General features: G+C 36.3%; 1 protein-coding gene across 2 annotated transcripts in view; it reads right to left on the reverse strand.

The window, feature by feature from the left end:
* Window positions 1–16,053, reverse strand: part of TNKS2 (tankyrase 2) — a 61,745-nt gene that overhangs the window by 27,474 nt on the left and 18,218 nt on the right. For both annotated transcript variants that reach the window (XM_060034482.1, XM_060034481.1), the window contains exons 6-13: window positions 15,858–15,952; window positions 13,794–13,860; window positions 11,071–11,257; window positions 9,873–9,994; window positions 7,442–7,533; window positions 7,276–7,354; window positions 4,132–4,303; window positions 1,792–1,871 (exon numbers count right to left, since the gene is read on the reverse strand). In XM_060034482.1, the coding sequence (XP_059890465.1) occupies window positions 1,792–1,871; window positions 4,132–4,303; window positions 7,276–7,354; window positions 7,442–7,533; window positions 9,873–9,994; window positions 11,071–11,257; window positions 13,794–13,860; window positions 15,858–15,952 (894 nt within the window). The remainder of the gene's footprint in view (window positions 1–1,791; window positions 1,872–4,131; window positions 4,304–7,275; window positions 7,355–7,441; window positions 7,534–9,872; window positions 9,995–11,070; window positions 11,258–13,793; window positions 13,861–15,857; window positions 15,953–16,053) is intronic.

Raw genomic sequence — 16,053 nt, forward strand, 5'->3', positions numbered from 1 at the left:
GTAAGAGAAACAAAATCCCCCCTTCAATATCATGTTAACCTTCTAATTAAGGGCATGAGAACGTAACTATGAAACAAGTCAAACAATAAAATTGCATAATAGCATTTTTCTTTCAAAAAATGAAATTATTAAAAAAAAACCCTTAAATTATTTGGAGATGACTGTACTACCTACACACATAAAGCAATAGGAAAAGATCACATGGACTTTTAAATCAACTTCCAGAAATCTCTTTATTTAAAAGGACAGTGAATAAATGTCCTCAGAGCTCAAGTTCTGATGAGGCCAACGTTCACATTTTGTTCTCAGGAAATGTAAAACTGACTTTGTGGGGTGGGTCTGTTCAGGATTAGCAACACCATATAGAAATATAGTGAAATTGGTTGAAATAGAGACTTCTGCCATGAATCAAATCAATAATTTTAGCTTTTTATAAAATTTCTTATTACCTATCAATGCCCCCTCAAATAGGACCTAGCACTGTTTTGAAAATCTGTGGGGGAGGTGTTGGTGGGGAGGGAGGGCACAACCGGGCTTCTCCCCCCGCCCAGCTTTGGAAATTAAAATTAACATTATTGCATTACTAAAGAATTATCTGGGCTTCCCTGGTGGTGCAGTGATTAAGAATTTGCCTGCCAATGCAGGGGACACGGGTTCGATCCCTGGTCTGGGAAGATCCCACATGCCGCGGAGCAACTAAGCCCGTGTGCCACAACTACCGAGCCTGCGCTCTAGAGCCCGCGAGCCACAATTACTGAGCCTGCGTGCCACAACTACTGAAGCCCGAGCGCCTAGAGCCCGTGCTCTGCAACAAGAGAAGCCAACACGCAATGAGAAGCCCGCGCACCGCAACAAAGAGTAGCCCCCGCTCGCTGCAACTAGAGAAAGTCTGCGCACAGCAATGAAGACCCAATGCAGCCAAAAATAAAAAATAAAATAAAAGATTGTTAAAAAAAAGAAAAAGGAATTATTTAATCATGAAACATGCCGAGTTAATTTTAATTTATATTAGTGGACCTGAAAAGCAGTCTTGCTCTTTCAAAATTTTAATGTTCTGAGTTAGTTAGCTGGATATACAGTTTCTGTAGGTAACAGAAATATCTGGTATAGGCATTGAGACGTTACATGTGATTCTACAGTAAAAGCAAAATTTGAGAAAAGGTTATTCTAGGGAAGACTGTTATAGGAGATGGGGGCCATAGACGGGCTCAAGTTGGCTCTTCTGAGAAAGAAAAAAATATTTCAGTCCAGATAAATTGAAGATTATTAGGAGACAGTGTCTCTGAAAGGTGGTGACACTATATTATTACTATATTTAAACACTGGGTCCTCACAGAGGTAGAGAGGGCAAAGAAATGAAGAAACCAGAAAAAACATATAGACAGAGGGATACATTTAGTTTTCTTCCTTTCCTGTTTTATGTGTCATATGTAAATAATAATGGACAATAATTTCATATATCTTATTCTTTGAAAGGGACAAATGAATAGGTTCTTTAAACAAAATGCATTCCCATAAACACAGTCACAAATTTAAATTTGTGACTATTTAATTTAAAATAGTCAAATTTAAATTTGTGACTATGATGTATTTATTGAGATGCATGTGAAACTAAAAAGTTTCTTTCATTACCCAATGATCCTCATTTGCAGAGCAGAACTAGATTAGCATTATTTACCTTTTAAAACAATGCACATATAAATAACTAGATTTTTCATTCTTACAGTATATTCATTAAACACTGTCAAAATAAAAACACAAAGTTAACAAAACTATAAGATTATGTCTTACTTTTACAGTTTCTACATCTCCAGCCTTTGCAGCCTCCAGCAATTGTCTGTCTGCCTCTGAATTACCTAATGGGATACCCTCTAAAAAGAAAGAGAAGTAAAGAGTGATTAACTCCCATTTGGAAGGTGGGACCAAGTTTTAAGGAAGGCATCTTATCTGAGAGTAAAGTTCTTTTTATAGTTTGGTGATAATTATGTAGGGAATCTCCATGGTAGTAGGCGAAAAGCAGTAAAAACTTTTGAAACATTACATATGTCAAATGTATGTAGATGTGAATAATAATTATAAAATGAGATTTAAGCAATATAAAGGAACATAATGTAATGAAAGATGGCTTGCTCTATAACCAAGTCAGTTGACTGGGGGTAAAGTATTAAATTAGGAGAGCAGGGCTTCCCTGGTGGCGCAGTGGTTGAGAGTCCGCCTGCCGATGCAGGGGACACGGGTTCGTGCCCCGGTCCGGGAAGATCTCACATGCCACAGAGTGGCTGGGCCTGTGAGCCATGGCCGCTGAGCCTGCGCGTCCGGAGCCTGTGCTCCACAACGGGAGAGGCCACAACAGTGAGAGGCCCGCGTACCGCAAAAAAAAAAAAAAAAAAAAATTAGAGGAGAGCAACAGCTAGATATCTAACCATGGTTCTGCCATCGACTAGCTACCTGAATTGGAGCAAGTCACTTGAACTTTCTGGGCCTCTGATTTTTCCAGTTCTAAAAAGAGAGAAGTTGGACTAGAAACATCTGAAGTTATGTTCAGGTCTGAAACTCTATGATTTATAGCTCATTTAAAATCTCATAGGAAAGGAAGAAAACATGTACCTTGTTCTCAGAGCAAATAAACTTCAGATGGATTAAAGATGCTAAGTATAAAAAAATTAAACCTTAAAAATACTAAAAGAAAATATAGGTGAATATTTTTTGTCTTGGAGCAGAAAAGCATCTTAAAGCAGTATATCAAAGGCAGAAACAAAACTAATTTGGAAAAATATCTGTCAGGCAATAACACAGCATTAAACAAAATCATAGGCAAAGAACAAAATGGAAAAAGTACTGCAACATAAATCTAAGAAATGCAAATTAAAATAATGAAATACTGGGCTTTTTTTTTTCATCCATTAGTGGGCAAAGAGCAAATGGGGAGTTACACTGTCAATATTTCTATAATTTGCATTTTAAAAAGAGTCTATTACTTCTGTAATTTACATACACGCACATAGACACACATTCACCCAAGGAAATGATTAAGAATCATAATACCTGGGGCTGACAAGGAAAACAGGTCCTGTCACATACTACTGGTAGGAATGTAAAATGGTACATAACAGTTTTTCTAGAAATGATTTAACAATTATGTTAACCTTGACTTGGAAATTCCACTTTGATAATTGACCCTAAGAAACTGGTTGGAAAGGTAAGTAATAGCACTTAGTATAAAACTAGGAAGACTGTAAATGTCTATCACTAGGTAACTAAATAGGACTAATGTTATTACCCCCAAAACTGACACTGAAACAAATGCATGGTATACGGGGAAGTAAAGGTAATTTTGAGAGCAGTCTTGTAGTTAGTTCACAATTTTAGAAGTTCACAGGAGATCTTATTGATCTGCCTTCATCTATTCAAGCAGTGTTTTTCTCAAAATGTAGTTTCCAGCAAGGATCATCAAAGGTGACTACAAAAGGTACAAAAGGCTTGATCTGTTACATTTCTTCTCATTTGAGCTTTGAGATGTCAAAGACACTCCATTAAATTCTAGTAAAATACAGAGATATAGGCAAAGACACTAAAATTTATGGGACCAGATTTCTAGGCTGAAATGTTTAACCTATGCCAAATGTGTAGATATCTGATCTAAATTGATTTGATTTTAAAATGTAATAAGTATCAGTCCATTCAACAGTTACATGTAAGTCAAATAGTTGGTTACCTTGTATGAATTCTATATGCTTTATATGAAGGATCTAAAAAAGAGTGAAGAGGCAGGGTCAGTCTTTAGAATACTATTTATCACTATGGTTGCTCTTCTAAGAGACTTCATCTACCCTTTTCAGTTTTCCTTTCTTTAAAAAGAAATAGCAACTGTCGTGTCTCAATTTTAAAAACTTTCTAGATAAAAACTTAAGAGACAGCTATATACTCACAGAAGCTGGGCAGCAAATGCTACTGGAACAAACTCATAAAAGAATTGCAACATTTGGGCATTGAGTACAATGAGTTGATTAAGAAGAAATAACAGCCAACAATTCTGAAAATTTTTCTTTTCACTACCAACTCCTACATGATATGTGAAAAAAACTTCAAGGTTAATTTAAACAATAATAATTTCATGGAAGTATTCAATACCTTGAAGAAGTTGCTGCACGTTTTCATTTCCCATCTGTAAGGCAGTAAAGCCCTGAAGGGATATAATGTTAGGATCACACCCATAGCTGAGGAGCAGGCGACAGGTTTGTAGATGACCACAATGCGCAGCTCTGTGCAGAGAAGTCTGACCGAGATTATCCAGAGCATTAACCTTAACAATCAGAAAAAGGTGAAATTAGCCTGCGGTACAAAATTTAAAATGATCTACTCATGTATCCAGCACTTGTTACTAATTAAAAAATCTCAATTAATCTCTTATGAAGCCCATTATCCAGTGCCAAAGAAAGTATTTTTGCTCAAATCTAGAGTATAAATTCACCAATTCATGAAGGTCCAATTTTTGATTAAAAATATTGAATAACAGTTGTTTAGCATTGAAGTACTCAATAGATTCACCACATTTAGAGTGAGACACTGCCTAAGAAAGTCTAATGCATGTACTTTTATGGATCTCTGAGGTGCAGAAACGTCGAGAGACTAACCCCAAGATAACAGTCGGTAACAAAGCCAGAGACTAAATTAGCATTAAAATACTTATTTCTATTGTCTTAATCTTCTATCTTATTTATCGTGTAAAATATAATCTGTATGGATAAGGACACTATAGTATATTCACACAATGGAATACTTCTCAGCAATAAAAAGAACAAGCTATTGATACATGGTTCAATCTCCAAAACATTATCCTAAGTGGAAAAAGTCTTACATAAAAGAGTATATATTGTACGATCCCATGAAGGCCCAGAACAGGCAAATCTAATCTATGTTAGAAAAAAATCAAAATGATTGTTGCCTCTAGGCATGGAGACTGCCTTGGATGGGACACTGCCTCTGCCATGAGATAATGTTCTCTATCTTCAAGACTTTTGGTTACACAGGTGTATGCATTAGGCAAAATTCAGTAAATGTACATTTAAGATTTGTACATTTCATTGCATGTAAATTTCACATCCAAACAGAGACTATAAACAAATATTGACCTCTAGCTGATGCCTATTAAAAGAATTTAGGGAGAAGTGTGTAGTAACTTGTGAATTACTCTGAAGTGTGTCAAAAAATAAGACATTGATGGATAGAGAGAGAAATTGATGGATATGTAAGAAAATAATACGGTGAAATGCTAGCAGTAGAATTTAGGTGGTAAGTATATGGTTACACTCTGTAAAATTCTTTCAGCTTGGTTGTATTTTTGAAATTTTTCATAATTAAAAAAAAAAAATCACCTGTAAGACCCCTCCTATCTCATCCCCACCCCCCCGCCCAGGAAAATAATTCTTCGAAACCTAACTGAGAAATCAAATTCCTCAGTAATCAATCATGTGACCACTAGTGTTTTGAGACACTGTCCAATTCATATTCATGGAATCGGAGAAGACCTGCAACAGGATTACATAGTAAGACTTTCGCAATGAATCTAAAAGTATCCTATAAAGAGCTAGTCTCCATGCTTACAGAATCAGAAAAATCAACTTAAAATGCCCAGAGCAATTAATCTGTTTATTCATGTACCAAAACTCACTGCAATGTGAACTATATATCCACTTGAAAACTTTATTTGGGTGCCACTCTGTGTTAGGGTTTGGGTGACGAACTCGTCCTGGTTTGCCTGGGACTTTTCCAGTTTTAGCACTAAAAGTCCTGTGTTAAATCCCTTAGTCTTGGGACAAACCTGGATGGTTGGTCACCCTAGACAAGATTGTTTCACTGAGCTTCACAACTCAAATTTAATATGCAACCAGATATTCCTCAAGTAACGCACCACATGTAAAAAAAAGTGCAATCAACGAAAAGTTATAGGACAGACAGACAAATGAGATATGCCAAGCAGTCAAGCAGAAATAAACTTTATTTTTTCAATACTTTACAATAGGAAAGATTGAGATTATACATTATCAAGAATTCCCCCAAATAAAAGAGAAATTAGGACACTGAGAGTCAACATAAAAAGAAACTGTAGAATTCTAAGTGGTTCCTTGAGTGGAAACCCAAGGAAGGACAGATTAGAAAATCATTCTGCAAAGTTCATTTAGAGAAGAGCCTCAGGGGTCCCCAAGGGGTAAAGGGATCTCTATTTCTTTCTTCTCCCTTCATCACAGCAGCTCAATTCTATTATATAATGAATTTCTACCACAGATTTTGTTTGAAGAAAGCAACAATCGATGGCTATAAACTGAAAACTGTTGAATTAGGCGACTGTTATCTCTTCCAATCTGAGATGCTATGTGTATTGCTTACTGAGTAATTTTTTTTAAGTTCCTGGGTAAGAAATAATGACTTTTAGCCTTGATGAAAACCTGATTATTCCATGAATAAAATGCTTTGTTTTCTTTAAATCCACTTGACTTTTTTTTGAGGTATAGTTGACATATATTATATAAGCTTCAGGTGTCCAACATAGTGAAATCACCTTTTAAATCACTTTTTACTTTTAAACTTAAGTATACCGTTTCTACAAATAGGAAACCAATATTCTCCTAATAAAAATTAAAACTCTTATAAAAATGTTCATTTGGGATATTCCCTAAAACCATCTTACATGCCACATTTTAGAATACATTTCTCTACTGAATGCTCTGGAATGAAGGACTTTTGTGATTGATTTTAAAAAAATGCTTTGTGTACAAATGCCAACTACAGAACTTCGCAATATGAGGAGCTATGTTTTTATTCAAGTTACTTAATTTATTTCCTTCTGTTCCATGATCTCTGGCTTAGTTATGAAATAACAGAGGGTAAGAGAGACTGTGGTTGGGGTAAATAACAGGAGTTATCATGGTAACCAAGCAACAGAAGATAACAGAAGAGAATCCCAGAAAAGATGATAGGTCATAATAAATATGCCTGGCTGGGGATATTCTTAAGAGTGTATTGTTAGAAAAAGAAGGATAACTTGACCAGTGGGGTGTGGTTAAAAGGAAGGGAGAAGGAAGGATATATAGGAATAATGTTTCTTGAGTAAATCCACAGACTTTCTAGCAGAAAGATATAGAAAAAGTATCTGTAGAACTAATCTGAGGGAAAAATATCTATGAAAGAGTAAATAGCTTGGGAAGTCAGGCATTTCACCTGCTAAATAGAAAACAACTCACTGGATTACCAAAGATTACCAAAAATGAAGTATACCTTTGCTTCATGTTTCACCACTACTTCGACAACATCGTTATGAGCTTTCTCAGATGCAACGTGTAGAGGAGTCAAGAATCTTAAAGAGAAAAAGTCAGCCGGACAATGAATGTATTTTCCAAAAATAAAAGTGTCAATAATTTTTAATTATTAAAAGCAAACTTACTCTTTAGTCTTTTCATTGATGTTTGCTCCTTTTCTTAGCAGCAGTTCACATATTTGCTTTCTTTTGGGATATGGAGATGCGGCAGCACAATGCTAGATAATTTAAATTGCAGCATTAATCAAGGACTATACATAACTGATTTTTAAGAACTTTCGTGTTTCCAGTCAAGAACAATTAAGAAGTTATTTCATGTCTTTGTTTCATTTTTGACTTAACTTTGCTCTTCAAAGACTTTCCTTTGGATAGAATGTGCAATGATTACCAAATTCTGACAGGGCCTGAAACCCCTATTTAGCAAGTGATACGTTATTAAATATTTTGATTAAGCTTCACAGTTGTCCTATATCTCTGAAAAAGCTACTACTGCTGTAGTGAAAAACTTAAATTGTGACCAACAGTCCTTTCAAAACTGTTCCCAAAGAGCATGGTGTTTATGTTATTTTTTAAAGGTTAATAAAACACCCCAAAGGTTGGGATTTCTTTACATGAAGAAATAACACAGCACTTGTCAGCTCTGGATTCTGCTTAGAAAAACATTGATGGAATAGCCAACAAACTGGGTGGTATTTATATCTTCCTCAATGAGTTGCTCCAGCAGGATAAGGACTTTGAATTACTTGTTTGGTAAAATCAGTGGTAGAAAATTATATACTCTGAGTTGAAGGCTGCAGGATCTATGTCTATGATGTATCAAGGAGAAAAGGAGATAGGAGATAGGGATTTGCCAGTTATAAACCCAATAAGTATCTCATGGTCATGTCCCAGATCTTCATCTCTCCACCATCCAGGATTATACCCATACACAACAGGTGTTCAATAAATGTCAGAATGAGTGAACGACTAAATTAATGCATGAAAGTTAAGTTAAAACTGAAACCTGAGATTTCATGGAATAAAAGTTCTGGACAACTGTCAAGCTAACTTGCGCACACATCTAAACATAGTACATATGAAATGTGTCTGATTTTAACCTATTGCTAATTATAAAGCTTATCTGATCTTCATGACTTTGCTTCAGATTCATTCTTTGATGTTGTTGCTGTCACCAAAATCATTCCTTTGCCCTCAATAAAATCATTTCTAATTGGTGAACACAGCTCTTTTGGTATGTTTTGAATAATCATCCCAGGACATCTATCAGGATGGCACAAAGAATGGAAAATAGTTTATAACCAAGAATTCTTGAGTTCATCCATTTCAAACTGCACCCTTACTCTTCTGCCCCATCCTGTTACAGACAGGGCCTGTAATCTCTGGAAACCTGGAAGACAATGCCTCTGCAACACAACTATCTACCAACAGTTAATTCCCTGTATTTTAAGGTTAATAAAAAAAATGAGTCGTTTAATGGTAGAATACTCAGAGGAAAATAACATGTAGAATTAACTTTTCAGACTGGAAGATTTTCCAAGTCAGTTTTTCCAAGTTTCCCTGTACCATCTTGATACTGTTATGATTTAAATTTTGCAGTGGTATTTCTTATTAGTCTGCAACTTTGCTATTTTTTTTTAACACGGATTTTTTTTTAAAGTAGCAAAAAGTTCTACAATGTTTTATAGATAGGTTTCTACATAAAACTTCAGAGTTTATATCATGGCATAAGGAAGAAAATTAACCATAAAAGATATTAGGTAAGTAAGGCTATTACAAGTTAAATCTTCCCCTAAAGACATTAATTTACTTAGTGTCATCTTCCCTCACCGAAAGCACATTTTGCAACTCATACAACTTTGTTCCTTTAAATTTCTACTTCTAAGGTAGCCTTTGATCACAACATTCCCTTTCCTATCTTCCACCACTTACCTCTACTAGCTTCCATTCTTTTCTTACTGCTTTTCCATAGACTGCCCAATTCTCATCTACTTTGTTACAGTACCACAGAGCTGACATTACCTCCATCAGGGAAGCTGCCTCTACTCACACAGATACTTTACTCACACAGTATAAAGGGGATATATACAGACTTTAGATCTAATTCTGAAAAAATAACAATACCAAAAGGAAAATCAAGTGGCTTTTATCTTGATGGCAAGATTATTTTCTTTTTCAGTGGGTTCCAAATTTTCAATCATAAACATTTATGCTCTTTATAATTAAAAAAAGCAAATGATATATACGATTTATGATAATAGAAAAGTCACATATAATACATGCCAGTATGTGAATAAAATTTTTGTCTGGAAGGATGTGCAAATGAACAACAGTACTGCATTCTGAGCAGATGTGGTTGTCTATTTCTCTGTATTGTTTGAAATTTTTTCTTTATATACCTACAGGCATTAATTCTTAAAAAGCACATATTTTTAAAACAATACTATTATTAAAAGTAGGACTTTATGTTAGTCATCCGCCATCACCAAAAGAAGACATTATGATTAACTTAGCATGTTTTTGGTTATTTCATTTTAAAAACTTAAATCTGAAACATTACCAATGCTGTTTCATGTGTTTGAGGATGCTTAAAATTCACCATTTCCAGAGAGAGATGTTTTTTGATTCGTGTAACATCAGCTTCCCGTGCAGCTTGAAGCAACGAGTGACCTTTAAATTCATCTAGATAAAGAAAAAGCATTTAAATCTGCATGAGAATTATCAAATTTATGGGGCTTGCCAGACGTGGTATTTTTCTTGAACTTATTTTCAAAATTATCTACCAAGTAGCCAGAATGAAGCTCTAAAGATAGTCTCCAAATATAACCCTTGGAAAGGGAGACAGTGGTATGCCAGCTCCCCTCAGTTATGACCCAATTCATTCCCATGTGTATACAACATGGCCTATTCAAGGTCTATTTTGGTCTGATATAAGGATTATTGCTATATATTCCCAGACCAGAGAGTTCTGAGAATTTTCCAAAGCACAGAACTTTTCTCAGTGAAGAAATAAAAGAAAAGGTGATCATAGTCCCCATATTAACATTACAGCAGCAGCAGATGGTTCTGCTCACACATCAGAGAATTGGGGACTAGACTAGTGGGATATTTCTAAGAGCCACCTACTGATCAACAAATGAAAGAGGGCATTTTCTCAAGATTCCTCGCTATTATTCATCCGACTTGTGAAACCACCCATTATATTTTACTATTCCAGAATAATACAAGCTTAACACAAGTTTCCTATTTATGTATAGTAATACTATATCTGAAATACGTGGCTATTTCTCACCACTACATCTATTTCAGTTATAGACAGAAAAGCACAGAATTGCCCAGATACCAAAGAATATTAGATGGTAAGATCTGGGGACTATGTTTACAAGACAGCAATCCTACAAATAACACTTTAAAACTTCACAGCAGCTAATAAGAAAGTCACATCAAAGATAGGAATAAAGCTCAAATTCTTTCTTTCCAAAAGCATACCATCCATAAGAGTAACACACACAAAAAGCATTTAACTTGACTTGAAAAAAGCAAATACAAATATACTTTCTTTTCATAGCATCTTAAGAGCAAAATGAGTAGAAAACATTCAAATGATTAAATATGTTAGTGTGGACAATAATAGATACCCATGGCTAAGGAAAATACCTTATTATTCAAAAATTTCCAAAAAACAAACAAGAAAGAAAAACTGTTAGTTTACTGATATAACAGCTTAGCTGAATGAACATTCATCATTTTATACTTACATGCTAATCTTTCTTTTAACTGTGGCGTTGGAGCCAAGTCTATAGCACTTTTATTGTGACAATTCAGCAGTGTTGGATCTGCGCCGTAACTTAGGAGAAGAGAACACACTTCAACTCTGTTCTTGGAAGCTGCCTCATGAAGAGGAGTGAACTGCCACAAGTCCATTGCATTTACGCAGGCACCATGCTGGGGGTGGGGTAGGGTGGGTAAAGCATATACTTAGCGCTCAATTTTTAAGAGAATTTAGAATTATCAGTGGTGTGTAATTTAACAGCATGCAAGCTTAAAAAGGTTATGTTCCCAAAGGTCACTTTTCAAACCAATTACTTCAGAAAGAGTAATTTTTTTCCCCGCAGAAAAATAGTCAGTGGTTGCCAGGCCTACCCACAAGTGCCTATTGAATTTTATTGTTAAAAATAGTTTAAAATGAAGCTTTACATTTAACCTGCATCTTTTCCAAGAACTATTTTTTCCTTTCCTGAGATACAATGTACATATGGTAAAATGCACAGTTCTTAAGTATACAGTTTGATGAGTTTTGACAAATGTATATACCCGTGAGACCATCACCCAATTCAAGATAGAGGATGCTTTCATCACCCCAGAATGTTCCCTCATGCTCCTTTTATAGACAATTCCTGCCCCCATTCTGACTGTTAGCACTATATATTAGAATTACCTGTTCCTGAATTTCATAAAAGTAGAATAGCACAGCATGTACTTTTGTGTCTAGCTTCTTTCACACAATGTTTCTGAGATTCATTCATTTTGTTGTATCAAGTTTGTTTTTATTGGGGACTTCCCTGGTGGTGCAGCAGTTAAGAATCCGCCTGCTGGGGCTTCCCTGGTGGTGCAGTGGTTAAGAATCCGCCTGCCAATGCAGGGGACACGGGTTCGAGCCCTGGTCCGGGAAGATCCCACATGCTGCGGAGCAACTGAGCCTGTGTGCCACAACTACTGAGCCTGTGCTCTAGAGCCCATGAGCCACAACTACTGAAGCCCGCGCACCTAGAGCCCGTGCTCCGTAACAAGACAAGCCTCCGCAATGAGCAGCCCGCACACCACAATGAAGAGTAGCCCCCGCTGGCCACAACTGGAGAAAGCCCCGCGCAGTAACGAAGACCCAACACAGCCAAAAATAAATAAAAGTAAAAAAAAAAAAAAAAGTTTGTTTTTATTGCTGAGTAGCATTCCACTGTATAGATATACCACAATTCACTTATCCATCATCCTGTTGATGGGCATTTGGACTGTTTCTAGTTTTTGACTATTATGAATAAGTTGTTATGAACATTCACAACAACTATGAATGTTGGATACATGCTGTGATTTCTCTTGGATAAATGCCTAGGGGTGGAATTGTTGGGTCCTGTGGAAGATGTATGTTTACTTTTAGTAGAACTGCCGAACAGTTTTCTAAAGTGGTTGTATTATTTTTGTATTGCCATCAGCAACGTTTTGAGTTCTAGGGCTCCACATCCTTGCTAATATTTGGTATTGTTAGTCTTTTTAATTTTAGACGTTTCCAAGTATTGGATATGGATAAATCACAGAGGTCATTCTAGCTCAACCTCTCATCAAACACAAAATCCCTTCCATAGCATTTCTGCAGAAGGCAAACTAGCTACTTACTCTTTTAATACTTTCAATGATGGGAAACTAATTCTCAACGAACACAGTGTTTTATAACTATTAGATAACTCCTGACTCTCCTGAGCTTGACTGCTCTGGCAACTGCACCCTCATCTCACTTAGCGTCCTCTCTATATATGACCTCCTCCCACTCTTATTTAGTGAACACTAGGTCTTAGGAAAACACCATTCAGTTGCCTGTAAGTCCCAATGCAATCTATCTCATATTTCACTCTCATCCACAATTAACATTCCAAATATTCTGTTAAATTCAAGATTCAGTTTTACGATAAGCAAAAGCATTACTGTTAAATGTGTAATATTATAGTCACCTTATACATTTTAAAAGGCTTATGGGCTACTCAGAGTATCTAATCATTATAGTAAAGTTATTTCTGTGGGAAAATATATTCGGTGGTAGCACATGCCCAAAAGGAAGCAGAGAGGCATTGGAAACAAATGCTCTCTTTCCCTTCTCATGACAGCTGCTGACAGAATGAAGAAGAGTTTCAAGGGCAGAATGAAAGCGGAGTGAGAGAAGTGTAAAGAAGGTCAAATACATATGTAGAGACTGGGGGACAAAAAGAAATGGGTGTGGGTAACATCCTTGAATCCACTCTCAAGGAGAATATATAGCTTCTATTCTCATCCAACAGGGAGCAAAACAAGAAGTTTCTTGCCAGTCCCTGGAACCTGCTTGTTAAACAAGAGCTGCCCAGCATAACGGAAGAAGTGAAGCTTACCAAGTAAGCCTGTTCCAACCCAAAGTACAACTGGGCAGGTCTTGAAAATCTAACTGGTGGTTTTAATAACATATGGTCCACTAAAAGTTACTTCTGATATTTTCAAGAGTTTTGAAACTTCAAAACTTTATTCTGATATTCACAAAATGGGACAGGTACTTTATATAAAAACTCTTACTGTATCTCAAAAATCTCAAAGCAGTCAGATGCTGATCTATCGATCATCCACATTTTTGTAATGATTATAAATACTCTTTCTATATCTACCAAGCACTAAAAACACAAAGAAGACATATATACTATGTATTTCAAGTAATATTTTATAAGAAAAGTATACAAGAACTAACCTTGACCAGAAGTTCAGTTACTTCATAATGACCATAGGAACAGGCATTGTGCAGGGGCACCAGGTCACTACAATACGAGAAGGGGGAAAACCCTGTGTTATTAAAGATTCCCTAGGCTTTAATTTAATTTTAATTAAATTTACACAAATTTAACTAGCAAATAGCTTATGTGACCTTCTAACAAAAGTGTATAAAACTTGATAATATGTATTTGAACCCTAAGTCCTAACAATTCTAATGCCCAAGTCTCTTTCAAATCAACCCCCCCACCCCTGCCCCCACTGTTACTGCCATCCCCTTAGTTTGGGCCTTGTTTATTTCTCCCTGTACTACTGAAATGGGCCCCACTTCAATTTATACTCCAAGCTATAGCCAGTTTTCCTAAACGGTAAATCTGATATGGTTAGTCCTCATTTTCACGTCCTTCACTGCTACTTCCTTGCTTTCAAATGGTGGCTCCAACTGTTTAGCCTGGCATACAATGATCTGACTCTCTAGCCTTACTTACCCTTCCATAACAGTATGCTAAACCATTTAAAGTTCCCAGAACTCCATAGTATCCCCTGGGTGTAATGGGATAGATTTCCCTTCCTTCTGATTTCTACACATCTTTTACAAACTCAGAGCTCAAACACTGGCTCTTCTTTGAAACTTTTTTTTTTAAAGATTCTGTAAGGTAAACTGCTATATTCCATAATATAAAACCCAACTCCTTCATGACGGCAATGGAGGAAGAACTTTCTATACAGGAAGGTACAGCAGAACCTTAAAATACTGAATTATATCTATAAGTTGCTCCTCCTTGGGAATCACTCACTAATCACCACAGACATCATCATGATGGCCGCTGCTGAGGGATGGCCACTGCTGAGTGATGGCTACCCATGGCTTAGTCTTTAGTTCTATCAGTCCTCTCTGTAGAGGCTCATGGCTTTCCTCACCATTTTGATTATGATTTCTTACTTACCTGAGCACCAATTTCATTCTCAACTATCTACTAGCTACCTCCACCCAAGTTTCCATCATCATCTCATAAAACCAAGCCTTCTAAAAGTGAACGCAAGGTTTCTCCCCTCCAAGATAATTAATTTTCTCTACTGGATTTCAGTATGTGTATCATTGGGTCTCACTCATTCAGCTTCAGAATATGAAATGGAATAATCTCTACTATTCTCCCTCATCACATCCAGGTATTTGACAAACCTTAACCATTCTTACACTGTAATATCTCTTGCATCTGTGCCTTCTTTTTATTTCCATTTCCTCTGCCACTACTATTGCAGATCTTACTACGCCTGAACCCCTACAATGCTCACTCTCCTAACTGCTCTTTTTGCCTCTAGTCTCCTTCTTCAATCTACCCTACACATTGCTGCCAGATTGTGTTTCCTAAAACTCCTCTTTGCATAAAACTCCTCTTTTAGAAGAAGCATTCCCCTTGCTTAAGATCCTTCAACAGCTATTGTGGCTCACAGAATCAAGCTGAATTCCTTAGGCTAGAATACCAAGTTCTTTAAAAGCTGGTTCTTACCTACTTCTCCAACCCTAACCTTTACTTCTCCCCTATATTAATCATAGGCTTCAGCCACGTTGGTCTAGTCATTGTTTCTTAAGATATGCTGCAGTATCTGTTTTAGCACCTTCTCTCACATCAGTTCTCTTGCACGGAGTGATGTTTCCTAAACTCTCTGCTTTCTTGAATTAAGTCCAGGTCAAGTATCATCTCCTCCTGAAGGATTTCTCAACCACTACAGCCAGCACTAAGCATTCCCTCCTAGGAACTCCTATAAGTGCTATCCCTTTCTATTTATCACCTCACACTTAGTAGAGAACTTATACTGTTAGGTATCTTTTCATGCCTCCTAGAGTACAGTGTAAGACCTATGGGTGGTGGCCTTAAGGTTTTATAATTCCCTGTGCTCTCAGAGCAATCTGCATATTATAAAAGCTCAATAAATGTTTTATGCTGTTTAGTAAAAAATACGATTTTTACAAGATTACAGAGATTATCACAAGTACAGTAAGATTTAAGAAATCCTCATTTTTGTTTAAATGCTTAGTTACCCTTTATCTTTAGCATGAACATCAGCTCCATGTTGCAACAACAGCTGTACAATCTTTACTCTGTTGTAACCCGCTGCCAAATGCAATGGAGTTGACTGAAATGTTAAACAGACAAATTAATAAAATTCAATAGCTAAGAAATATGCATGAAAAGGTAAAAATCCAAATATAAAACCAGAAATCCAGAAAAACCTTT

The sequence above is a fragment of the Delphinus delphis genome, chromosome 16 (assembly GCF_949987515.2).
Source record: "Delphinus delphis chromosome 16, mDelDel1.2, whole genome shotgun sequence".
In the NCBI taxonomy this organism is placed as follows: domain Eukaryota; kingdom Metazoa; phylum Chordata; class Mammalia; order Artiodactyla; family Delphinidae; genus Delphinus; species Delphinus delphis.